Source organism: Rhea pennata, chromosome 1 (assembly GCF_028389875.1).
Source record: "Rhea pennata isolate bPtePen1 chromosome 1, bPtePen1.pri, whole genome shotgun sequence".
Taxonomy (NCBI): domain Eukaryota; kingdom Metazoa; phylum Chordata; class Aves; order Rheiformes; family Rheidae; genus Rhea; species Rhea pennata.
In genome coordinates this window covers 82,036,699-82,063,503 of record NC_084663.1, presented here as the reverse complement: position 1 = coordinate 82,063,503, position 26,805 = coordinate 82,036,699, and the positions used below count along the sequence as shown (strand labels likewise).

Genomic DNA, 26,805 nt, shown 5'->3' with positions numbered 1-26,805 from the left:
ATTTGTCCTGCTTTCTTAAATTGAATTAAAGTTTTTTTAAAAAAACAGTTTTTTAAAGCTCAGTCATATAACAGTAATGTTGCTAGTTTGGTGTGAAAGAGAGAGAAAGCAGGAAGCCAAGGGAGAATGAGGCATTCTTACACAGGGAGAGCCAGAACTGACAGATGCAATGACAGCATCAGATGTCCTCAGTGACAAAATGTTTACTATTCTCTTTGAGAAGCCACTGCTGCCTCTCACCATATTCACTGAGCCATCACCCCACAGCGAGGCCAAATAAATTGATGTAGCCAATATAGGCAGCTTAAGCAACGCAGAAGCAGCTGAATTCACAGAGTTAGGCCTAAATCTGAGAAGAGTTACACACCTGATTAACTTCATCTATCATAAATAGACTTGTGAAAGATTATGGAACTACTCATGGGAACAGAATAAAGACCACAAATGCTTGCAGAATTGTGGCCTTAGTTAATAAACTCTTTGTGTCAAAGAAAAACTATTAAATACAGGCAACTATTAACTATTGGTACGGTGCTACTTAAGAGTAGCCATGCCATCTGGGCCACGTGGCATGGGTGTACCATTTTCAGCTAATAGTCTGTGCTTGATATTTATACTAGTGCTCACATTTTAATGGAAAATGGAAATACTGTCAAATACATGCAGCTATTTCCTCAACACTCTGGCAGAGTAAAAGTGGCAGAGATGAGCCCTAGAGGAGCAGCTCTTAGAAGAAATCCTGGATGTTTTAAAAGCTGCATATATATGACTTATTTCTTCCACTTCTTTCATCTATCTCATGCACTTCCAAAGCCAGGACCTTTTTTCCGGCTCCTTTCACAAAAGTGCTAAACTACCCTTGGTGGGCTGACTTTTAATCTGATAACCAGCAGAGTTTGCCATGCAGAACCTCAGATGCTGTAGCACTATTATCCCAAGGGAGATGTGGCACCTGGTGGGTGACTATGATCGAGGAAGCTCCTAACAGTGCATATCTTAGTAGCAGTCTCAGCCTGTGGCTCCAGTTGTAATCTTAAACTAGCCTCAACTATACTGAGAGGTCTGACACATACATACATCAAAATAACCATAGTTAGATGAATCATAGTTACAGTTGCATATTCACTACAGTCATGATTTCCAAAAAGGGATTTTGCAACTTCTCACAGCTATGACATTTATTACTACAAACAGCCTATTGTTTCTTAAAGGTTTAGATCCCGATCCTAAAAACACAAGACTGCTCATATATTGAAAGTCAAATTTAAGTTTTAGTATCTACAGGATCAGGGTCTTAAGCTTATAGGTAAGTTTAATGGAGTATAAATTTTGAAGAGGAGTTAAGTGACAGAATAGATATTAAATGATGTCAGATTGCTTTACTGAAAAATTAACGGGTATAAAGATTATTTTTTTGTAATCCATGACAATTAAAAAAGCATTTGCGATTTCCTTTTCCTTGCTCAAACAGTAAGACTTTCTATATCCCTCCTTCCTGTAATGACCTAATTTCATCATAGCTAGTAGCAGGCGTCTGATTCATTTGGAAGTGATGCTTGTACTTTAACAGAAAGTTTAAATTTAAACAACTAAGAATAAAATACTTCACTGTTTATCCCATGCCAATACAGAGTTTGAAAATGGTAAATGATTATGAAATAATTTTTAAGAGGTCCTAAATCCACACACAGATTTTCCAGTTGCTCTCCTGGCATTATCATTACTAATATATTATACACAAAGATCTTGTGCCAAATACTTGACAGGATGTCCCTAAATCTCTTCTAATCTTATTCAAATCTTGCTTTTAAAAGGTGAGTTAAAAAGCATGGAAACAGAGAAGTTAAAGATATACTTGGCTTCAGGCCTTTACTTCCAACTGTACATCCAGTGGTAGAGGAGGATCCAATTTCCAGTGACATCTCATGGGGCTTTGTAGAGTCTTCAAAGCCCTTCTCTAATGGCAGAAGGTGGACAAACTTCCACCATGGACAGAATTGTTAAAAGTATGAGGTCATCCAGAAGCTGAGATGCTATGAATACTAAACTCCAAACACCTCTTCTTCAGCAATGAATGAAGGCCAGTGTTTCTGCTATCATCTTATCCGAATGATTGATCCTCTGGGTCCGCTTTGCAATGAAACGAAAATCCTGACACTCCAGCTCAAAGACCAAACTCTCTCCCTCACAGCTCCAAGTGGAAAAGCCAAAAGGAAAACTGTACATGTCACGACTATCTATCATGTATCATCCTATTCCAAATTATTGCAGCACTTAAAATAATAAAAATAAGTATGTTTAAAATTTGCTTGAAAGGATTAGACCAGAAGAACTAACATACTTAAACTGAGACTTCATGGATATACTCGGGGTGGATTTTAAGAGGTAAAAGGATTTAGGAAGCCACAGACCCTACACTCCTGTCACCTGGGTCATCGTAAACTCTAAGCTACATGACAGCAGAGAAGCTGTGTGATTGTGCAGCCCTCATTGATCGCTTGATGGCTGCCTCCAGCCCTGAACAGAGCATACCACAATCACAAGTTACGAAGCAAAAAAAAATTTCACTTAAGTTAAAAAGCAAACAAATCAGTCTTTTTTCTTCTCTTTTGTGACTTTCTTGTACAGTAAGAATTGTTATTTTTCTACAAAAATGAAAATTGTTATTATTTTTCTACTCTAATCTGCACTTCTCAAGAACCTCTGTTAATCCCTATCCTTCCTTCAAAATCATTTGTGCCTGGATGTTTAAAAGAGCTGAAAGAAACATGTTAAAAAAACCGAAATTGTTTATGCAAAGACTAAAGGAATTGAGTTAGCAGACACAAGTCCTTCCATATATTCGCAAAGGTAGGGATAATGGGAAAAGAGGCCAAGAAGGCTGCAAGTCTCCATGCTTCTGTAGTACTTACCAGAGGTTTCCAGCATCCTTTAATACAGTTAGGGAAGGAATCCTTTCTGTTTTCCCTCTCTCTTAATCAAAAGATCAAGGTCCTTTAGATAGCATAGTCTGAGGAGAAGATGCTTTTTTTTTGTGAGAAGCAAACATTTCTTCACTATTGCTTCACACAAGCAAGATATTTACTTTTACTATAAATTAGAAAAAAATAATTCAGGTTATCTGTAGGTGAAAACTAAGTCAGTGTCCTGTCTAGATGATTAGAAAGGTCATTTTAAAGGGTTTCTGGTAAATTCAAATTTCTCCTTGGCAGCAATATCCTGAGTTTGCTCTTCTCTGATACACTGGGAGAAAATAAGTATAATTTCAAGTGCAAACAATAAACAGGTAGTGCAAAATATCTTGGCTTATTCTCCCTTGTAAATTTAAAATAACAAATCATTATGAAATAATTGTACAATGGCCACAGAATTCCAACAGTGATTTCTATTATACAGAAATACAATTGATTACTATCTCATTCCAAAATGCTCACAGAAGTTCAGATAACTTTCGGAGAGAGGGATAAATGTCAGAACTACACACTTAAAGGCTGAAACATGAATGTCCTCTCCTTATCCTTCACACAGAGTGAAGGGAAAAAAAAGAAAAAAAAAGACAGATAAGCACAGATTCTAATTCTTTTCATTCCATGTTCTTTGGAAGTTCAATTTATATCACCTGTATTACACTTTTTATTCAAACCCTAGAACAAACCTCTCCTTTTAGTAATGCATTCCTAAAAACTTTGAAGATGTCAGGATGAAAGATTGGGCCTTTCTTTCTCTACACACAGTTTCTTACAAGTTTAGTCCAACCATTCAGATCACTGAGATCAGGAAACCTAATCAGGAAATAAACATGAAAAGTCACACTGTTTGCTAGCAGTACCTTGCTTTTCATATTAAAAATAAATAAAGCAGTTCCATCTTTCAATAAATTAATTCCTTGGGTGAATGGGGAAACCTTGGATTTCAGTAAGTAGAAATTCACAGGATCTTTTGATCCATCAGGTCCATTTCTTCCTCTGCTCAAAAAGGTACCTACTACCCCGGATTTTCATGGGAGCTGCTTCAATACAGCATAAACACAAAAAGACTAATACTATCCTTCTTTTATCCAAAGCACTTACAAATTTTAGTAAGTTAAGGAGAGTAGCATTACTGATACTGACGAGGAGGCATAAATTATTAATGAAGAAATTTTTTAAAAAAAAAGTAGCATAGAAGATCAGTCACAGTCAAGAATGAAACAGTACATTCACTTACAGTCTCTGTTTAGTTCACAGTTACCACCAGAGTAGAGTCTTAGTCACTTCCATTTACTACTATCATCCTTTCTGGATCTATACTGCTGTGGGTAGCCTCCCCTACTCTGATTCCCATTATTGACCTCCATTACAAACCCAAATGCTTTAGGAAGAATTTGCTCTCCCTAAAGTTAAGTGTTATTTGCTCTTCTCTCAGGGGACATGGTCATGACCCTCTTTACTAGCAGCTTTTTTTATCAAAGACCCCAAAACAGAGTGGCAGAAAGCCAAGGGGGCATCATTTAACATGACCCAGCTCCTCTCACCCTACTTTTGGACACTAGGACCACTGGGCCATTTCATTCTTGGCTCCAGCAGGCACGATTCAGAAAAAGCAATGCAGCAGCTTGCCATCCTTCCCCATGTACTCCCTTGCTGCCTCGGCAAGCAGCACAACACCAGCAGAGGCCATCTCTGCTTGTGCACTCAGTTATACACTCACTCTCCGATTTTCTCCTAGCTACATATTTTTCTGCCTTGTTTTCTAATAGAAACATATATTAATATTTTGCAACCTTCTCTGCAAAATGGCTGTCCCATTCAATATTTTATGCTGTCATTCATTTTGGCAACAAAAGTGCCAACAAGTTTCTATTTGCATTTCAGGAATTCTTTTCTGTTTTTCTCTTTTTCTGACTCTCAGTAACTGCTGTCAATACTTTAATAATGACAGCTTGAGATATGAGCTCTCAGTTTTCATTAATGCACTAACAAGAACAGCAGCTGGGGGCTGAACTTCCAATTAAAATCGATGGGAACTTCTCCACTGAAATTTAAATTCTTGTGTTTTGTCTCACTTTGTGCTCATAACTTTGCACAGACATATTTGAAAGATTAAAAGAGTTTAACTGTTAACTTTGTCCTAAGTGTATCTGGCATGAGAAAGATACCCATTTAAGCTGGGCTGATGCATTTGTTTAACTAAATCCATGCAAGTATGGGCAAATTATTGGCCCGCGTGCATATTGTAGGGATGCATCTACTTTTTGTCTATTGCATTTTTTCATCACGGGAACAACTCTTAATCAGAGATGCGAGAACTGTTTCTCTCGACTCCTCTGCCCAGCGCTGTGCCCGGCAGCAGCCCAGCAGGGCGGCGGCAGCAGCGCGGGGCCGAGCTCGACTTCAGCGCCGCCGGGTCAGCCGAGCACCACGGGCCGCGGAGTGGCGGCCGAGCAAAGGGGCTGGCGTTTTGAGCGAGCTGGGCAGCAGCTGAAAATGCGGAGGACGAAATGCACGGCAGCAAAGGAGGGAGGGTCAAATGGCCCAGGAGGAAGGGCCGGGGGAGGAGAAGGGGCCGGGTTAAGGAGCAAGGGAACTGGGTAAGTGGAGCGAGACCTGGCAAGAGGCGGATTTAAGGAGTGGCACTGTGGGAAAGTAGCTGTGCTGCGCCTCGTCTCCACTTTGGAGTCCCGCTGCTACACCCTGCTCTCCTCCGCCGGCCTACAGGATGCCTGTGAAAGGAGGCACGAAGTGCATCAAGTACCTGCTCTTCGGCTTCAACTTTATTTTCTGGGTAAGAGACCCGCGTCTGGCCTGGCCCGGCCCCACAGAGTCCCTCTGGCTTGCCCAGGACAGGAGTTTGCTGCGACCCTCCTTCCTTCCTGCCCGGGGCTCGGCCCACGGAGCAAGGGGCTTCGGTTTCTCCCTCCCCCGACGTGGCTCCCCGGGAAGGAGCCGTTTGCTGTGCCTCGTCCGCCTCTCCTCCCTTCCCCACCCCCCCCAGCGCCCATGGGGTTGGGGAGTGGGTAGGAGGAGTGGATTCCTCTCAGTTCACGCGCCGCTGGAGAGGACTGAGTGTTTTCCCCTTCCCTCCAAATGCAGGTATTTCCCCTACGCTCCCGCCCTGCCGAAGTTTGCCGCAAGCGACGGCGTGCGCCGGGAGCTGCGCTGCCCCGGGGCTGGGGCTGTGGCGGGGCGGCGGCGCCGGGAGCTGCGCTACCTCGAGACCAGGCCCGTGGCGGAAGGAGCGGGGCGGCTCAACACCCCCGCTCTGGCCCCGCGGCCGTGACGCTGCAGAGCGCGGCGGCTCCTGGGCGGAGTGGGCTGGCGGCACGCCCGCGGGTGGCCGTCCCTTCCCCGAGGGCAAGTCTGCTTCCCTCGCCGGGGCGCCTTCCCCGCCTCCGCCTGCCGCATGGGGCTAGGGCGGCGGAGGCTAACTTCTGGTTACCTGTCCGCGGCGGCGCCACAAACAAACGCCCACGCGGTCAGGTGGCGGCGGTGGCAGAGCCTGGGGTGTTTCGTTGCTTCGCGATTAAAGTCAGCTGGTCGTGGATGCGCCCGCGGCGGTGCGCATTGCTGCGGGCCGGCCCCGCTAACGCCGTCTGGTGTCTCTTGGGTGAAGGAGGGTCTAACGAAATAGCTACTGTACAAGATGTTCCCAATAATATATCTCAAGGATATGATGTATATCACGGTACGTTCAGCAAGAGACATTCGAATAAGAAGTATACCCAGGTCGTTGCTCTCTTAAACTTCTTTCCTAGACCCATAGACAAAAAACTCAAGCTGTATATCCTGCCTGTTGATGTGTTCCCGGGGTGGGGGGAGGGGGGGAGGATGTTGGAAGTGAAGGTAGTTTTTTCTCGCAGCAGCATAAGCAACACTTGAGCAGAAACTCTCCGTGTGAGTTTAACTTGCTGGCAAAGCTGAAGCCTTTTTAGGTGTGCTGGCTGTGACAAGGTGTGGTTCACTAGTTGTGTGTAAATTGGAGCCTGTGATCATGATCATCTTACTCCCACATTTTGATGGAAACTTCGGCTAAAGCTGAAGTTAGCAGCTTCCTCGGATCTTGTACGTAGCATTTCCTAAAGAAAGTCTTAAAATAGTTTAATTTGAAGAGCCCAATACTGTAAGTGGAAACTGTGTCACCAATATAGTTTCTGGCGTAACTATCTCTAGTCAGCCATGCAATGTCAGGAAGCATGGCATAATTAAGAAGTTATGGCCGCTTCTCGAAGCATCCAGGGAATGGACATCTGAATTTAGTATAGTTTGCTCTATGGAAAAAGGATAAAGGGAATGTAAGAACATCCTGCGTGCATGACATAGGTGGGCAGTGTGAGCTCAAAGTGAACTAGTTCTAGGAGTAGGTGGGATTTTTGGTTGTTTTTTTTCTTGTTGCCTTTCTTGCTTCTTCCCTGCCCCTCCCTCCATTTTTAAATTAACTTTCTCTAAGCTCTCTTTCATGGAGAAATGCAGTTTATGTGCGTGTTTTGTACACCCATCCACCCTACCATGTGGAGAAATGACATTAGAGGGGTGAGTGTGTGTAGATGTTCTGAAGTTTGTTTGCTTTAAATTCTGTGGTCAATAGCAGTGCTGCACATGGCATGATTGCAGGTACAATGTTAATGGATTAAAATACTCTGATCTCCTACTGTACTGAAACCCATTTTTAGCTTAGGAGACAGATTCAGCCTGCAGCTGAGGGGAAAACGAGAACTTGCGCAGGGAAATTTTACAAGGCCACTGAAAGTTTTTCTGTCTTAGACTTACCAAACTTGAAACAGGTATTTGGAGAGAGGGGGAGGAAGAGATCGAGCGCTTATATTTGGAGGGGGATGACAGATAAGAACAAACCATCTAACAGTGTACTGGCTGAAAATTTTTGGATGCTTTGCATAGAATCATAGAATTGGTAAAATTTGAAGGAAACCTCTGGAGATCATCTAGTCCAACCCTCCCTGCTCAAGCAGGGTCACCTAGAGCATGTTAGACAGGGTTGCATCCAGGTGGGCTTTGAATATCTCCAGAGAAGGAGACTCCACAACCTCTCTGGACAACCTGTTCCAGTGCTCTGTCACTCTCACAGTGAGGAAATTCCCCCTCATGTTCAGGCAGAACTTCCTGTGCTTCAATTTCTGCCCATTGCCTCTTGTCCCGTCACACGGGACAACCGAAAAGAGTTTGTCCCCATCCCCTTGACGCCTCCCTTCAGGTACTTATCCACATTGATAAGATCCTCCCTCAGTCTTCTCTTCCCCAGGCTAAAGAGGCCCTTCCTCTTCCTCGCAGCCGTTCCTCAGAGGGCAGATGCTGCAGCGCTCTGATCATCTTTGTAGCCCTATACTGGACTCTCTCCAGTAGCTCCATGTCTCTCTTGTACTGGGGAACCCAGAACTGGATGGGCCTTGAGGCCTCACCAGGCCTGAGCAGAGGGGCAGGATCACCTCCCTCGACCTGCTGGCAACACTCTTCCTAATGCATCTCAGGATACCATTGGCCTTCCTGGCCATAAGGGCCCATTGCTGGTTCATGGTCAACTTGTTGTCCACCAGCATTCCCAGGTCCTTCTCTGCAGAGATGCTCTCCAGAAGGTCAACCTCCAGCTTGTACTGGTGCCTAGGGTTATTCTTCTCTAGGTGCAGGACCCTGCACTTGCCCTTGTTGAACCTCAGGAGGTTCCTCTCCGCCCAGCTCTCCAGCCTGTCCAGGTCTCTCTGAATGGCAGCACAGCCCTCTGGTGTATCAACTGCTCCTCCCGGATTGGTATCATCAGCCAACTTGCTGAGGAGGCACTCTGTCCCTTCATCCAGGTCACTGATGAAAAACTTGAATAGGATGGGACCTAGTACTGAGCCCTGGAGAACTCCACTAACCACACGCCTCCAACTAGATTCCACACCTCTGATGACAACCCTCTGAGCTCTGCCTTTCAGCCAGTTCTCCATCCACCTCACTGTCTACTCATCTAACCCACACTTCCTGAGCTTATGTAGGAGGATGTTATGGGAGACAGTGTCAAAAGCCTTGCATATTGCAAACATGTTTTAATTTTAATTTAGAAGTTTATGTAAGGTGACACTAAAGCCACTTGAGGCACTTGGACTTGCAGCTGAATCAAGGGCTGCTCTTGTTATAAGCAATTTTCAAATACCAAGTCACTCAGGCAGTTTAAGTGCATGTGTGTAATCCTGAAAAATCAGAAAAACAAAAGTAACCTGTGCAGCTGTTTATATTAGATGACAGGTGTTGATCTTAATGAGGCGCTGAACTTAACCTTGTTGAAACATGAGAAACCAGCTTGACCATGGAGCAGACCTGTTGCTGAAGACAGCCCTGAGGATGGAGGTCTTCCCTGAGCGAAGTGGCTGCTGCTCCCAGTAGCAGGAGCACTGGCCTACCTAGGGGCTGGCCCTATTAGATTCTTCTATCCACGTTCTAGTGGGGTTTAAGAAAGAGAAAAAAGAGTCCCTATAAATAATTAAAGGGAAATCAACACTTGTTCCTCTCTGAGTATCTTGACAAGCAGCTGAAAGAATCAATAGGCAATAAATGTAAAACATCTGGAAAGCGTTACAGATAAGTGCATGTGTGGACCAGCTGTGACTTAACACTAGTAATCATTGGTTTTCAGGGCTCGTTACACAAATATATGTGTGTAGAGCAAGTGCTTTAGAGAAACTACTCAAGGAGAATTTCAAGTGTGATGTTAAAAGTGAACCACATACCTCTATTCCTCTATAGAGGAAATCTTATGTTCTTTTGACATGTTAGGCCTCTGCAAACAGGTTTTTAGATAAGATAAAGGAAGAAAACAAAGAAAGAAAACCCTCTCTTGGAGAAGGCAGCAGCTTGGGTAGGGGAAATAACCCTACTAAGAAAGAAGGCTTTACCTCTTCCCATGGGCAGGCTTCATACATAGGAGATGTGAAAAGTCAATTTCATGTAAATTATGCAAAAGTACATACCAGAGTGCAATTCTCCACTTAAATTTGAAAACATGATCAGCAACTGTCTCTTGGGCAATTAGCCAGGGATCCCACTGAGAAGTAAGTAGTCCAGAGATCTGAGTCTTGTCCTAGAACCTTCTCTGCAATGGTGACAGTGATATGTTTGGATTTAGTTTGCCACCTGGATCAACAGAAGATAAAAGATCCAGTGCACTTGTGATTACATTTACACCGTACTTTTTTTTTTTTTTTTTTTTTAAGTTGTCTCAAAAGGACAGCTGAACAGTTTGCTGCAAGCCTGTGAATGTTTACAGGTTGTGTATTAGGTGGCTGTGTACCTCCATCAAAGACTTGAGGGCAAAAGGAGTTGGGAGGAGTAGGAAAACTGGGTGTAGAAGGTTATTAAAAAAGAAAGGAAACCTTCAAAAAGTTGAAGCTGTATCCAAATGAAGAAAATAGAAAGAATCATAAATACTCACAGGCCAGACATGAAAATACAATAAAGCATACCAAAAGAAGAGCTTTTGGAGTAACTTGCAGAACTAATTCCAACTCATAAACACCTCTTTGGACATGCTAGAACCAGGAGACTTGCCAGAGAGGCAGTAGTCAGTCCAGGTGTAAAAGAGCATTAAGAGAGAAGTTTAGCAGAATTTTGTTTTTCTTAGTGTGCCTATGGAAGACCTTCAGGAAAATCCTGTGCTGTAACATGTTTTTTACTCAAAATTGCTCACAGACTTGAGTTGACCTCTTGACAAGTGGGTTGTGACACAACAGAAAATGTAGATTAACAACTTGCCAGGGTCACACAGTAGTTATTTGAGGACAGTGAAGGATGAAATACATTAATGAGGTAATGCCTTCAGCTTACCATGCACCTTGATGCTAGAGAAGTGTGGCAAACCTGATGCAGGGAGCGTGGGGATGCATGCATGCCTGGTTTTGGTGGAACACTGGAGGCAGTTGATGGGGAGAGAGGATCTCTCTTGCAGTAGAGAGGACCAGCAGAGTTTGATGTGCAGGAGTGAATTGCATGCTCATCTATATTTGTACTTAGTCTGTAAGAACTTGCAAGAGTGAGGTAGCGGGCATAAACAGTAAAGATGAGTGCACAGTGAAATAGCAAGACTCAAAGATAGAACATGAAATCCACTCTTGGTAGAAATCAAGTGATGTACACAGGGAGTGGGAAGAGAAAACGGTCCAGAGTTACAGTGTGATGGGCTCAGAGGCAACCACTGCAACAGAAGGATGAAGTCTTGGGAGGAAAACACTTACAATAAGGCTACCCCTTAGGAGAAGGAATGAGGGGGATGGGGTGTTGGTAAGGCTCATAGACTGTGTTAGAATAGGAGCTAGTTCTCTTGGACTTTCAGATCTCCAGAGCTTTGACTAAAATGTACTTGTTGCTTGAACGAAGGGTAGGGAGAATTTGCATTTAGTTGCTGGAAGTGCTTGTCATGCCTCTGAAAGTGTGCTGTAACCAATGCACTTGCATTGGAGGGTTTTTTCCTTACTTATGCTTATGGTTTTACTGTGGCAGTTAAATAGTTCAGTAAGTTGGATGGTCTGGTCACCCTGGCTTTAAAGTATGAGAGATGAGTGGCTGTGCTTTTCCTTCAGTTAGAGAAAATGACTGCAAATACCCAACTTTTTACTGCTGCCATGCCTTTTTTTTTTTTTTTTTTTTAATGGCTGCAATGTGTGACTCCAGTTGGGAGTACAGCTGCTCTGTACTTATGGGTTTTTCTTTTTTTCTGTGCTGGCCTTGTCTTTGGTCTGATCCGTACCAATTGTACCAGTTTGGAATTTCTTTTTAAGACTTATGTAGAACTAATATAAGGACTTTATTTTATTTAACTTTATTCGTCCCTCCCCCCCCCCCTTCTTTCCCCTGTCAGGCCAGCTTGAGTCTGGCCAGAAGTAAATAGAGACATTCAAATGTGCACTGTAAGCCTGAGTGGTGCAGCAGCAAAGTTGGTTTTGAATAATCTTGATGTGAGCACATGCTGAGTGACTTGCACTTATGTTAGTTGAGCACTAAACTTAAATGACAGTTTTTCCCCTGTGAATTCTGTGCAATTCAAAGATACCTGCTGTGAATGTGTACAATTTAATGTATTATAACCAAAAAAGTGCAGTAGCACACAAAATTTACATTGAGGATTTATAAGCACTAATTTGCTTGGTCCTTTACATTGTTAGGCAGCTATCTTGTCCACGCTCTCCAGTCTGAGTGCTACAGAGTTTGTGTTTTATATAAACAAATGCATTTGCGATTGGAGTTCCTGCTAAAGTAAGATTAATAAGTTTTGGCCTGGAGGACTCTTTTCTGTAATTCAAAGATATCTGGGACTTGTTCTGAGGTAGAATTTCATCTGTTCATGCTGTACCAGGAATAGCCAGCAGCAGTTTGGCTTTCTGATTTCCTCTGAGGATATTCCTGCTCAAACAGACAACTTGCTGCACGGATAGGGAAGCGTGTGTGTGTACATACATATGTGTACACACAAGTGTTGCTTTTGCTTTCTGCAATGAACTGATGTATTTGCTGAATACAGTATATGAATCAAAATGCCACTTATACTCATTTTAATATATTTTAACTTGTGCAAATGTTACTAACTGAGGCATGGAGTTGGAGAATGAAGCCTTGAGAAACTTTATGTGAAGCTGCTTATGTTTAGAGTTATAGCAGTATTAGCTCTTTGCAATTTAAATTGTAAATGCAATAGGCTTCCTTCTGAATAGCAACTTGTATGAAATGGGCATTGGCCTTGGCTGTGGTTCAGGAATTCCCTGTAATGCTGTTCCTGCTCTACTAGAACACCATTTTATTGCAATAAATGCTATGACATTAACTTAGCCCACAACATTTTTGAAACTAGCTTAAGCAGAAAGAAAATACTTCCTTTCCAATCTACTTTTTTTTGAAGAAGTTTGGAAATAGTTGCAGCTTTTTATATAATTGCTAGAACTTATTGCATATCAGACTTTTTTGTTTTTTTTTTTTTTTTTTTTTTTTTTTTTTTGTTGTTGTTGTTAAAAAAACTTTTCTAACAGAAAACCTCCATGGCTGTGTATAATACTGATGCTACAATTAAGCATTAGGTTTTTTTAAGGTGATGTTAAACCTCATCTGTGCTTACTGTTTACAAGCTTTTTAAAAAAAGTACCAAGTAGCAGGACAGACAATTCCTTACTACTCCTAATGCTCTTGGGTTTTTTTGCCTGTGTGCTTTGGAATGTGTTTAATTTTAAATATATGTGTGTGTATAAAATATATATTTATTTGGTCCTGGCTTTGTTCATATGCTGCAAGGGAAGTTCATTGTCAGCTTTCTGCAGTGGAAGATCTGAGTCAAGTACTTTGCTGAAGTTCTTTTCTCATCATAAAATGAAGAGGGTGGTAACTTTTTCTGTGCATTCTTGGCATGCACTGGATAAAATGGACCCAAGGAATAGTTGTGTAGAGCTTGGGAAGATGTACACCACCACTGCCAAAAATAATAATAATAAAAAAAAAAAGTTAAATGCAGTGTTAAACTGACTACATAGGGTAGTAGGGTTTTTTTGTTTGGGAGGAAGGTCTGTTTTGTTTTTCTGTTTTTTCTCCCTCCAACGGCAGCGTATTTCCGTGTGCTGACTTACCTTTTCTCAGAAGTAACTCCACAAATTTGATGTAAATTGTGTATATGTTTGGCCTGAATGCACTTAAATACTATGACCTGTACAGTGTTTTGTGCAAAGGTTCTTCGCAGGCTGTTGTCTATATGCCAAGAGTTCTTGTGGCAGCTTGTCTTGTTTCTTCCCTCTCTCTGCCTCCACACTGAGGAAGGGCTGATGAGGAGCCAGTCGGTGCTTTCTGCAGGTCTCCTATTCCTGAGCCTTACTAGCCAGCTATAAGGACTTGCTAGCTACTTAGTCTCTTGAATGGAGGTTTTCTAAATGAAAAGGTAATATACGGTGAAGTGTCTGCAGCAAGTGAAGCGCTGCCACTAGGTGTAGCTTTCAGATGCTGTCTGGGGTTTGTGCTATCTCAGGACCAATGAAAACGACAAGTTTAGAAGGGTCTCAGCATATTAGAATGCCTTGAAAAATAGCAGTTAAACTCAAAATGAATTTTCTGACTTTCTAAAGTGGAAGAGGGAGGGAGAGCATTCTGTGTACTTTTTGCTCAGGGATAGTTCTGAATAGGCATTTGTTGGTGCAAGGCTGCATGGGGATGGGAACAAAAGTCCTGCACAGGAGGTTTCACAAGTGAAGGTACAAGGTTGGGTAAAGAAAGGATGAGGACCAATAAGGTCTATTTTCATGTTGCAGCAGATAGAAAGACACATGAAGGAGTAGAGCCTCTGAGGCAATGGAGGGGAGCTTGCATGTGATGCAAAGAAGTGACAGGAAACCTGTATAGGACTAAAGAACGATGGTATTTTTCTCCTTGTTGCATCTATTGCAGCTGTAGAATTGACACGAGTCAAGAAGAAGTAAGCTGGGAGCTTTAAGGTGCTTAGAAATGTTTAGAGAAAGCAGATGGAAGCCAAGTAGTTGTCTCCGCTCAAACATAGATACTATGGGGCAATGCTGTTTCATGAGTGTGGGTTGTTGTTGTTGTTTGTTTGGGGTTTTTTTAGTTCCTTTGCCAATGCTTGTTCCTACAGCAACATCTTTTCTACCTAGCTTAAAAACACATGACTTTGTATGATTTAGTTGTGTTGTTTCTCAAACATAAAAGCAAAGTGACAGACAGGCTTCGGAAAAAGCGTATAACTGGCTCTTTTCTGATATCTTTTTTTTCAACAAGGGTAGATCTAGTTTGAATTACCCATTATAATTTGACTCTGACAAATCAGAAAATTGGTCTGTTGAATTGGGGGAAAAATATATCCAATAAATTGGATAAAAGTGTAGGAGAAGTCTGAAGTTGGCAGGGTGATAGTGGCAAGGGGGGCCTGAATCCTTTTTTTGCATGGAGAAAACAGCACAGATGTACGTATGTGTTTGGTTAGTATTTTTTTTTGTTTACCTGTGGGTTTTGGAGGTTTTTGTTTGTTTGTTTGTTTAACTTCCATATCAAAAGGATTTGTATTAGGTATGACAGCTCTTCCTAGTGTTAACCAAAAACATCATTCTTTTTACTCAAAAATGGTTAACAAAGCCTTCTGCTTTGTTTGGACTTACAAGACACTGAACATTTTGTAGACTGGAACTTCTTCAGAAATTGAGTAGTGTGGCCTTTAAAGGTTTGGTAGGGGATCGATTCTCGAAAACACTGAAGCTTGTCAAACTAGAGACATACAGCTGCAGCCAAGCACACAGAGACTCTTGGCTTCACAATTCATGAAATCTTAACCAAAAGATAAGTAGTGGGCTTCTCCTCATGCTTCTGATCAGAAAGCCTACAAAATCTGGAGGCAGGTTAATGACTTCAGAAATTCAGGCAGTAGGAGAGTTTTAAATATCGGTTGATTTACGCGTAAGCTAGAAGGCCAAAAACTAGCCAATTTGTGATGCTGTACCAGTGACTGCTAGGTAGAGCAGCAGTCCTTCCTTCTGCCTCTGGCCTTCCCATACCTATCTCTTCCCCTTGGGCGCAGGTGCAGCTCAATGAGTTGAATTTAACATGCTGTTATGATATGTGTTGTGCTACATCAGGGTTCTTAAGCATTTTGTCAGCATGGCTTTAACAAGGATAGCTGTAGGTATGTGCAGGCTTTGTTCTTGCTCAGTGCTTTGTGAGTAAGCCTGTGCCTACGTGTGCACGACATTAACAGTGTCTTCTGCGTAAGTCTGGAAACCTCTGTTTGGGGTTGACTCTTTATGCATTATGTTTCACTTCATCTTTTTACCAGCATAAACCCTGCAGCACCTCTTTGAGATGGGCTTGGGAACCAGGTGCTTGTTAAACCAGTAATGCTAGTTTCTCGGCATGGCAGGCTGCTTGCATGTATCTGCCCTCTCACTTTTCCTTGCTGATATCAGAGCTATTCATAGCACTTGAAGATGCTTCTGAAAAGCTGCACAGCATATCTTGCCTTAACCCCCCATGTTCCTTAATCCTATTTTTGTCTTCCAATTCTCCTTATTTTTTTGGAGCTAGGGAATTAGAGAATATGTCTGTGCCAATAACATGTATCCCCTCCCTCAGTAAATGCAAACATTTTGTAGGGCAGGGAAAGGGCTCTTATACTTCCCTTGGGGAGTGTAGTGCCAAAGGAATTAGGCTGATCTCTAAAGAATACACTTACGTATGTATTCTCTGGGAATTCTTTCCATATTCTTACTAAAAACTGGCATTTTAAAGTAAACACTTTTCAGTTTCTTGGAGACAAATCAAGAATGCTGCTCCCATCTGAAAGAAAGCTCTCCTTCCTCTCAAAGATAATGTTTCTTCTTTCTGTGCATGCTTAGCCAAACCAAAGCTCCAGATTTTCTAAGCTTTAAGCTTACTGCTTTCTCGCTCTCTCTCTCTCTTCTCTCTTTAATATATTTGTAATGTTTGCTGCTATGTGCATGGTATTTCTTTCCTTATTTCATGGAGTTTTTCTTGTGATATTTAAAGGATGTTCAATAAGAAGCAAGAGCTGAAAAGCATACCCTTCCCAGTTGCTTTCTTTGTCCTGTACACAACCAACCCGTGGTTGTCCTGTTTCTTAAATGGGGAGAATCAGGTTTCTCAGTGTCGGCTCAAAGCAAACTGCAAGCATTTGCCTTACAAGAGTGCCGTTCCCTCTTCTTGCAACACTTCTCCAGTGCTTCCTGCCAGGTCTTGCATTCAAAAGCTGGTAACACTCGGTAATGATTTGCCATAAACACAGGCCCGTGTCTTAAAAAAAAATACTTGAGGCACATAGGCAGAGACACTAATACAGTAAAGCTAAATATTATCTAAAACTTGACTGCTTTGCTTCAGATCAGCTTATTTCAGCTGTCTGTATTTTTCCGCTTCCTGTTGGTGTGGTAGCTTATCCTCTTGGTTTATCCTGTTTTGCAAGTGGGAGCACTCCCTCTGTACACAGTATTGCAGTACACTGAACTCTGGTAGTCTGTTTAATGTTCTAAAACTTCTAGCTAGTCATACAATACCTAGCAACATGCTCTTGCTTACTTTAAGCCCATTCTACCGTATGAAGACATGAAAATAGACCATGTGACATCGTTGAAATCATTCAGGCTAAAACAATGAGTGGAGGCGTCAGTTGAAAATGTTGGCATTTGGGCAGTTTTATAAACCTGGAGTGTTTTTGGTAAAGAATAGGAATGGCATTGTCCATGTGTGCTGTAGCTTAATCTGTAAATGAATCTGTCAATAAGATATATTATGTCCCAAATTAAGTTTGTTTTTGTTTTGGTATTCCTTTCCTTTTATGCTAGTTCATGGTCTGTCACTGTCTTTTAAATAACATCTGTATACTGTGACTAATTCTGAGGTTGTTATTAATGCAGTGGTGAGTATATTAATTGACTATTATTTAATGAGGTTTACTTGTCCTTGCAGCTCGCAGGAACAGCAGTTCTTGCAATTGGGCTATGGCTCCGGTTTGATTCGCAGACCAAAAGCATCTTTGATTTGGAATCCAACAACACTACATTCTACACAGGTGAGCTGGGAGCAAGTTGTGCTGGGCCATGGATCACTCTTTGGTTTCCTCGCTGCTTGTCAGGCTTCATCTTCCTGAAAACCAAATGGGCTGAGTAGACTCAGTTAAGCAGAAGGCAGGGAGCAGCCTCCTTTGTCTGGTGCAGTAAACCAGCCCATGTTTTGTTCTCTTAGTACTAACAGATGGTATCAATTTAACAAGTAAGGCTAGCTAAAACAATGCTAACACTGGTAAGTGTTTTGTCATTGTCGGGGCTCCCATTAAACAAGGGCACATATCGCTTCCTGACACTTCCTCACAGATATGAGTCAGTAAAGTCTCCCTCTAAAATAGTCATGAATGACATCAAGAACTACTTTTTTTCCTAAAATGACTAACTTAACTTATGTAAACTCTGTATCCTCTCATGTCTCGAAAGGAACATACGTACAATTTCCTAAATAGCCCAGTTTATACTATTTTATACTAGAAATACTGGAAAGGGTGCATAATATTTTAGTCTCTATAAGCAACTATTACAGGCAACCTAGATCAGTGTAACTTTAGGCTTTGTAGAAATTACTCCTCAAGATCTTGTGACCTACAAGATCATAGTCTGGGCTTTCCATAGGCAAAGCCTGGGATAGCTTGATTGGGCTTATAATTAGACAATAAACTTGCATGTTTTCACTTTGTCTTTAATGTCTGAGGATAAATCTGATGAGGTTAGATCAAAATATTATAGGTAAGAGTTCCTATAACCACTTTTAAGGTTGAACAGATATGCTCATCTGTTATCATCTGCAGATGCTTGAGCCCTTTTATTTTGAAACTGAGTACCTGAGTACCTGAACTTAAACAATGTCTCTAACAATTGGGAATGATGCATATCCAAATATGATTCTATGCATCTTTATCGTGTATGTGTTTATCATCTTAGATTTAGGCAATCATTGTTCATATATATATTTTGCATTGCTGCAGCTCCTGAATTTGCCACATCCTGTGTGTTATGTCATTTGTTAGCTGCCTGCAGCACTGTTAAGCTTGTTTCTTTTGCTTGCTGTGAAAACTTTTATTTCTTGTGACGGGTTTCATGAACTGTTCTTGACATCCCAAAGGGTGTATGAAGGGTCAGCAGAGACTGGTAAGATGTGCTGGTAAGTGTAGTTCATGTGGCAGCTCTCGGGCACCCAGGTGGCATATGCTAACAGAGAATCATGTTAGAAAGCGCAAGATAGGCTTGTTGGAGGCTGTAGTTATGAACACCAAGATACTTAGGCAGTCTGCATGCAGAGGCACATCAGCAAGGAAGCTTGTTCCACCTGTAGCGTGCTGGTATGGTAGTAAACTGGGATCTTCTTGCAGACACCTAGAAGACTCACAGATGGTTCTATCTGGACTTTGAAAAGGGAACAAAAAGCTAAACTTAGTAACTGGCTTGACATCATAAAATGTTTTTATGGGAGTATTAACTAGCATAGTGTTTCTCAATGGGAAGTTAAATAGCAGAATCTATTAATTTGCACCTAAATATGAAACAAGTTCCACCAAAAGATTTCTGTACTACTTAAAATAAACTTATTTTAAATAGGGGGTTCTGGGCTCTTGTTTCAAAATGGAAAAAAAATTAAGCTGAGGTTTAAAAAAAAATGCTGCAATTTCCTGCTGATAAGAAGTGTCAAGGCAAAATGTTTATTTTGGCAAATAATATTTATCAGTTCACATCCAGAAAATATCATTTTCCAGTGCTTGTGTGGCTTTCTCTAAGTAGTATTGATTGGAACTTTCCCAAGGCTAGACCTTGATCTGCCTTGTGGTGATAGAACTATCTCAACATTTCTATGTGCTTTGTGCTAATGGTTTGTCTCAAGTTCTTTGTCTCATGTTTCACCACCCCAATATAACTTCCCTATTATCCTTTGGGACTTGCATTTTCCCAGCTACCTCTTGCTGGCTAATAGCTGAACAGCTGTAATTCTTAAGCTGGTTGGTACTCAAAGTTTGGAGGAGAGGTTTGGGCATAAATGGAGTATTCTAGACCAGCACTGCTTGCCCTCTACTCTCCAGCATACCCACCACCTACATTCTGGACAGCACGGTGTTTGGTTTGAGGAGGTGCCTGCTTTCAAAAAGGCAAATGGTTGGGTTTCTTGTACTTGGAGAGATTGCAAACTTAGGAGCTGAAGTATAGCCTTGTGTTGCAAGGGCTGGTGGAATAATTTAGTATTTCCTTATGGAAGAGCAGGATGTGAAAGTGCTCAAAGCTTTATGACAGATTATTGTGATGCCTTTTAGTATAAGTTCTCCTGACACTTGTGCACTTCAAGGATCCTAGTATATTGATAAATCACTGGTTTCGACTGTCTAACTGAAATACATTCTTCATTTTAAAACTAGTTTGTAAATTTGGCTGTGATGCAGTTCTGAAGTTTGTCTTACAGTCTGAGTTGAAGATAGCTTTATGTATCTTGCCCATTTTATAAAACTTTTAAAACTGAGGTAAGAGTACAGGTATTACCTGTCATAATTTCAAGATTTTATTTATCAGTGATTCCTCCTGCAAGTTTTGAGATGCACTTGCTTTCAACATTAAACTTAAAACCTCGACAAAAGTCACAAATTTCTGTGGAGCAACTACTTTTCAACCTTCCTGTTTTCCCTTTGTTCTCTAGGAGTTTACATTCTAATTGGAGCTGGTGCACTCATGATGTTGGTTGGTTTCTTGGGATGCTGTGGTGCATTGCAGGAATCGCAGTGTATGCTTGGCCTGGTAAGTGTTCAGCATAAAGGTATTTATTTTTTTAGCAGCATGCTAGAAAGGAAAAATATTGGTTATGCAGTTAAATGGTGGCAGATACTGATTGTTTTAGCTGTATTATGTAGACTACTGCACGGTAACACATTATGCAAAAAAATTAAATAATGAAACTTAATTTCTACTTCTGATACTAAGTCTAAATGAATGTGTTGTATTTGAACACATAAAGACTCTTAAGATTTAGTGACATACCTAGACATTCAAGTACCAAAACTCTGGCAGGATGTATGAATGCAGAATTAGTATGTTGAGAAGACTAATGATAATTGTCTAACTGATGAGACTAAATGAATAGCATTGATTAATTCATCCTGAATTACAGATGCTGTGCAATCTTTAATACAGGCAGCTGAATTTTACCTATGGTTTAAGTGAGACTAGAATCTTGTTATTTGCTCTTTGATGCCACACGCTTCTACTGTTGTTAGTTGCAGAGTGAGCTCATCTAGCACTCTCCTTTTTTGCAGAGCAGAGGGGCTAGTGGAGTTTGCATATGCATACATCTGGTGGAGCTACTTATCCAAATAACCAGGAGCCTTGATTAATAACAAACTGGTGCTGGAACTGGCTGAAGAATAATTTCCCTCCTGAGTCATGGAATATGTCCATTTCATGCAGTTCTTGCAAAACACTGCCTCTGGCACTTTGTTAGAATTCTGACTTCTCTCCTTTAAAGTGCCTTTAAATGGTAGTGGTGGTTTGGACTTGGTAGTCAATTATATGCATAGGTAACACTTTTATTTCTGTTTTATGGGAGATGCAACAGAGAAGTGACCACTAGTTCTTAGGGAGTTGGTGGCATGCTAGGGATTAAGTAATAGCTCCTAGAGTAACAAGAGTGACAAATTTGAGGGAAGAGCAAGTTACTCTTGTGGGCAACTTCAAAGCCTTCAGTTGCAGATGATTAGCTTTAATTAACCCTGATCAAAAAAAAGAGGGCTTCTACTTGGAAAACATTACTCAGGCTTTCCAATGCTCCTAGAAGGAAGTGCTGACCCACTGCAGTATGTGCTGTTTCCTTATTTTTAATTCATGTTTCAGATTTTCACCTGAAACTTGCCTGCGTGATGGTTCCCACAACACTGAACACTGGGGACCGGACAGATCTGCAGTGTGCATGTCTGCTGCTGTTGTGCTAGAGTTGTGATTAATGACATGGTCTTTCTCTTTTAGTTCTTTGTCTTCCTCTTTGTGATTTTTGCCCTTGAAATTGCTGCTGCCATCTGGGGATTTGCAAATAAGGAGAAGGTAGGTTGCCTAATAAAAACATTTGGAAAAAAAAAAAAACTTTCTTGTCTCGGAGACATCTAGAATAGCTGAATATCATTCATTCAAAAGGCCACATTTGTTTGTCTGACTGTTTCTGACTGTTTCAGCGTCTTAGCTTTTAAATACAAAGATTATTCCCAAAACTGCAGATCTGAAACTGGAGTGCTTTTTTTTTTTTTTCTTTCTTTTACTCAGAGCTTTGTTTGTTTCTCATTAAAGTCAGCAGAACTATGCACCTACAGAAGTTTAGAAGCCCGCTGAAAACTGTTCCAATACTAGTAAAATTTCCAATATCCAGATATTTGGGTGAGGGGATAAGAAGACTTATTCTAGCCAAATAATGCAAGAAATAAGCTGGCTCTGAGCATATGAAATAAGACTATAGCAGAGGGCAGGACCCAAGATGCTTTTGCATGTAGAAACCACACCCAGGCCGTACCTACCTGAGCTGTTAAGTGAAGCAGGCCATTGGGTGAGGCTTTACTGTTTCTAGATATGAGCTGGTTAATGCAGCTCCAGGTTGAATGTTTTCACATCTAAAATGATGTGAAAATGATCTATGTTATCTGCTCACAGCCTAGGTACTTTTGGGATTTAAATCCACATTTTCTACCCTTAATTACTAACACAGACACTTTCCAAATACGTTTTTGTTGCCATGCATTTCCAAAAGATTTTCATAGTAAATGGGTATTTGAGCAGTCAAGGCAAGTCATTCTGTTTAAAAATAGGGTGCTACTGCTTACTGATCAGGATCAGCGCTTGCTTTGCTTGTTGCATATTACAAGGGAATATAGCTATTGCTGAGGTATCAAAATAATTCCTACTTATTTTTATGTAACCATTGGGCAGACTTAGAGCTTCTAGGAGGAGTTAGAAAACTAAGGTGGGAAGGGAAATCCTGAAGCTTCTCTGTTCAGGTGTGTCTTGTAAGGTGAATATACCTGTTAGGCTCTCATGTTCCAGATGAAAAGTGCTGTCCACCCTCTTTCACTGTGTCAAAGAGTGGGTGTTGTTTAGGATGAATCATTTAAAACTGTTGCAACCTACAAGTTTTCCATAAGTAGTATTAATCAATGTAAAATAATAAAAGCTAACTCTCTGCTATCTTGTAGGTTATTGAAGAGCTAAAAGAATTCTACATGGAAACCTATGAAAAGAGGTCTCAAGTAGCTGCTAGGGAAACCCTGAAAGCATTTCAGTTAGCTGTGAGTATGTGGTTCTAGTTGGTTCTTGAACTGGACAGTAATGAAATTTGTTCATGTTGTTTTTCATGATGTCTGGTCTCCTGTGCAAATCTAGACTCTTACTAACTAGAAGAAATTAAAATTAGGAACAAATTGTAGGGAAGATGTTTGTGGGAGGGAGTGGGGGAGTTTGTTGTGGGTTGGTGGGTTTTTGGTTTCTTATTTTTATTTTGTTTGTTTATGGTACAGCTCTTTAGCTTTCTATCCCTTTTGAATCTTTGAAATATATTAAAAAAAAAAAAACAGTGTGGCTTTTGTTTATTTCATTTTTTTTTCCTCCTCCCCTAAAGGAACTTAGTAACAAGCTGGGAAACTCAAGTTCAGTGGCATTGATATAGAGGCACTATGTGTGCACAGCTTGCGTTCTTTATAAATGCAAAGATGAACTCCTTACATAAGCTGTGACCCAAACTGATGTGCCTCTTCAGTGAGATCTACCTCTTACTTTCAGAATCTTGTCCTTCAGTGCAATACATGCTTTTTAAAATTAGTTGTATAGCATTCAGGTTGGTGGGACTTCTAAGCAAATTTGCATATGGTCTATGATCTGTTTCTGTTTGTTTTTTTAAAAAAATGTTTTTTCTCTTGTAGCTGAACTGCTGTGGTATTACAGGAGGTCTTGAGCAGCAGTTTATGGACACTTGTCCTAAGAAGAGCTTACTTGAGTCATTTACTGTAAAGGTAAAGCATGATTTAATTCCCTGAAAGCTCAGCATAACATCCATATGTGAAAGAGTAGAGTGAAAAACATGCTCCTGAATGTACCCTCTCAGTCTGCGGAGAATTCCTCTATCATGTTAGCTGGCAACCTGTCTGTATGATCAGCCCAGTAGTGGGGAATCCACATATTGTTACTGTGGATCAACAGGAAACCAGCATACTGAATTAGCATGCAGAATGTACTGTCCTTGTGTCATTAAATTGAGTGGAATAACAGACTTTAAGGCCAAAATTTCATCTAACATGCTTCAGTTCTTACTGCTATAGTTCCATCACTAATTGCCTTCCGTGGTGCTATACCAGAGCCTTCACCTCCTCCTTGGCTACAGGGAGATTGAGCGCATGGGGGGCAGAATAGATCTGAAGTTTTAGTGGGAAATCTGCCCTCCTGAAAGGGAAGGAGGTAAGGAATTGGTGGCCTTTTAGGTGAGTAAGCAACTGTGAAGCCAGTGCCCCAACATTTTTTCTCCTGTTGAAATACTGCCATTAAAGTGCCTGTACAAATACAAGAGACGCTATATAGTTCTTCACTGCCCTTTTCCTGCAGTTCTTGCTACTGTTTTCTGCCCTAACATGATGTTCCAAGAGAGGATTTTTTAGTTTTATGGGTTGTTCAGTGGTTTTCCCCTTCTCTTAAATCTGTTTTGGTGATATCTGTTTATTGGCTAGTTATGTGCCACCTTCAGTAACTTACATAAAAATTAAAAATTTATAATGTAGAGTTTCAATTAATGATTTAAATTTCACATCCTTACTTGTGCTGTTCCTTTCACTGTAGATGACTTTGTACTTGACCAGGTAAAAAAATGTCAATCAGTATTCAGATTGTACCTTTAATCCTAATTGTGCAATCTGTCTGCTGTCAGTTGGACTACATGAAAGTAATTGAGGCAACGTGCAGGTTTAGTTGTTCTTATTCCACTAAAGTGTTCTTTTTTAAACAACTTCTGTTGACCTTATCTTGCAAAGCATTTGGCCTAGTCCAAACTGGAAAAAAGCTAGGAAGACTGTAAGATTAAAAGGATATCATGTGGTCACTGATCTATATGCTTTTGTAAGCAGTAACACTGTATTGATATTTTAGTTAAACTCATCCATTCCCTGCTAATACATTCCCATAATCTTAGACCTGATCTTTCTTTCTAGACTAAATAAGGAGTAAATAAAGAAAAAGGTGATTTGCAGCAGCTCACAGTGGTCTGATGTATGGATGGTAGGACAGGAGTTAGGATCAGACTTCTACCAGCTCTTAGACTTACATACCTCAGCATAAGTTCCTAGTCATTTTCTTGGCCATTAGGCATCTCTGCTAGCAAAAGGACTGCACCATTTTTCTTTAGTTTTAATGGTATTTCATTACCCTGAGAACTTTAAACTGGTACCATTGTAACTCTGCATACAGCCTAGCACTTATGCATGCAGCTTGATTAAATTCTCCCTTTGCCATATACCATGTGTTCACTAGGTGTCCCCTAAATTACAGTAACAGCTGAAAATGTCAAGAGTGTCCTCAACTCTGTCTTGAGGAGGAGTGAGCAATGTTGCACCTAAAACACTGAGTGCCATTTCTATCAGGCCAGTGCTGGTGCTACCACTGTTGGTTCTGAGTTACCTGGTTAGCTATAGGCATTGAGAAGGAATACTGATGTAGCCAATGTGCATTTAAGAGGCTTAAAGAATGGATTTAAACTTACAATACAAATGAAGCTGGTAGATAATTTTCCTGTCTCCTTTTAAAGATGTGAAAATAAGGGCCAGTTCAAAACAACTTTCAAATGGTGAGTCTCTCCTACAGGCAGACTTGGTCAAAGGTACATTATCAGTTGGCAAAGTGAGCTTGAGTAAGCAAGCCCAAATAAGTCTTGCATACGTCTGAAATGCTAATGAGCAGTCTGTTTCTTTTCAGTCATGCCCTGAAGCCATTGATGATGTCTTTAATTCCAAATTGAATGTGATTGGAGCAGTTGGCCTTGGCATTGCTGTAATAATGGTGAGTTTGCAGATGATTTGGAGAGTAGCTGTATTGCCAAGGGTACTTACTGAAAGTGCAAGTCCTTATTAAACCCAGTGCCTGATGCTGCAGTCTGCGAACCCATTCCATTGGGGACAGGTACCAACAGGATCGGGGTGTGTGCGGTGAGACCCTGAGGCAGCACAGAGGGTGCATCTTGTACCTGCCTGCTCTTAATTTGAATCAGGATCTGACTCCTTGTAATTTTAACAGTGGTTAATTGCAGATGTAGGGCCAAGATCTACTGGTCATGTTACCAGCCCACTTCTTAATCCCAGTATCTCTTGGGGATCCTTGCCTGTGTTTTTTACAATGAAGACTGCTAGAAAAATTAAGTGTTGGCAAGAAAACTTCAGCTAGTTCATTGGCTCTCCTAGAGGGCAGATGGGGCTATAGTGTGACATCAATGCCAATATTCAAAGAAGACCAAAGCTTTCTTGGGAGATTGAGTGGTGTCTAGCTGATCTACTTTGGGCTACAGAGGGTAGAGTGGGTTGGTGAAAATGGCCTGTAGATTTTCTGTTGTTTTGGGAGGGTGAGAGGAGAACTAGGAAGATGAACTGCAAAATAAAATACTATATGGCCTTTGGGCCAGGAAGAGCAGTTACTTTTGCTCATGGTGGTAGGAGGATATGCTTTTGCCCTCCAATTTCTAATGAGTTTGCTCTTATTTACAGATATTCGGCATGATATTCAGCATGATTCTTTGCTGTGCTATTCGCAAAAATAGAGAAATGGTCTAAAGAAGGGGTAAAAAATAAAACATCTGCACTATAAAATCTTTATCATTAACCTCAGCGTTCTCAAAGCATTTCTAAAAAGTTATATATTTGTTACCTTTTTAATGCTTTATTTGGTACTGATGTAGGTTTGCTTTTTATGTTATAGTTTAAAATGATAAAGGTATCTGACTCAAGACAAATATTGTACATAAACTATCTGACTTTCTTGAAACATGTAATTTGGATGTAATTTATGTTGGAGACAATTTGATACTTAATAAAGAGTAAGACATATTGTATGTTTGTGGGGGGAGCAGGTTTTACTACACTTGTTAACAATCATACTGTGTATTTAATGTTTATTACCAAGCTGAACTTGCTAACACAGGTATGTGTTAAATTAGCAGGGTTGTACCTTAAAGCTGGGGAAAAACTTGCACATCAGCATCATATTTGTAGAGAAGCCTGGAGAGGAGGGATGCATGTTGGGGGGGTGGGGGGAACACAAACCTG

The 26,805-nt window shown here is 41.0% G+C and overlaps 1 protein-coding gene across 1 annotated transcript; it reads left to right on the top strand.

The window, feature by feature from the left end:
- The first annotated feature begins 5,574 nt into the window (after positions 1-5,574).
- CD9 (CD9 molecule) lies at positions 5,575-26,591 on the top strand. Its single transcript, XM_062593130.1, has 8 exons — positions 5,575-5,763; positions 17,421-17,523; positions 20,178-20,275; positions 21,497-21,571; positions 22,708-22,800; positions 23,431-23,520; positions 25,466-25,549; positions 26,248-26,591. Exons 1-8 carry the CDS (start codon positions 5,698-5,700, stop codon positions 26,311-26,313), a joined length of 675 nt encoding a protein of 224 aa, XP_062449114.1. The 5' UTR covers positions 5,575-5,697; the 3' UTR covers positions 26,314-26,591.
- Positions 26,592-26,805: the final 214 nt, after the last annotated feature.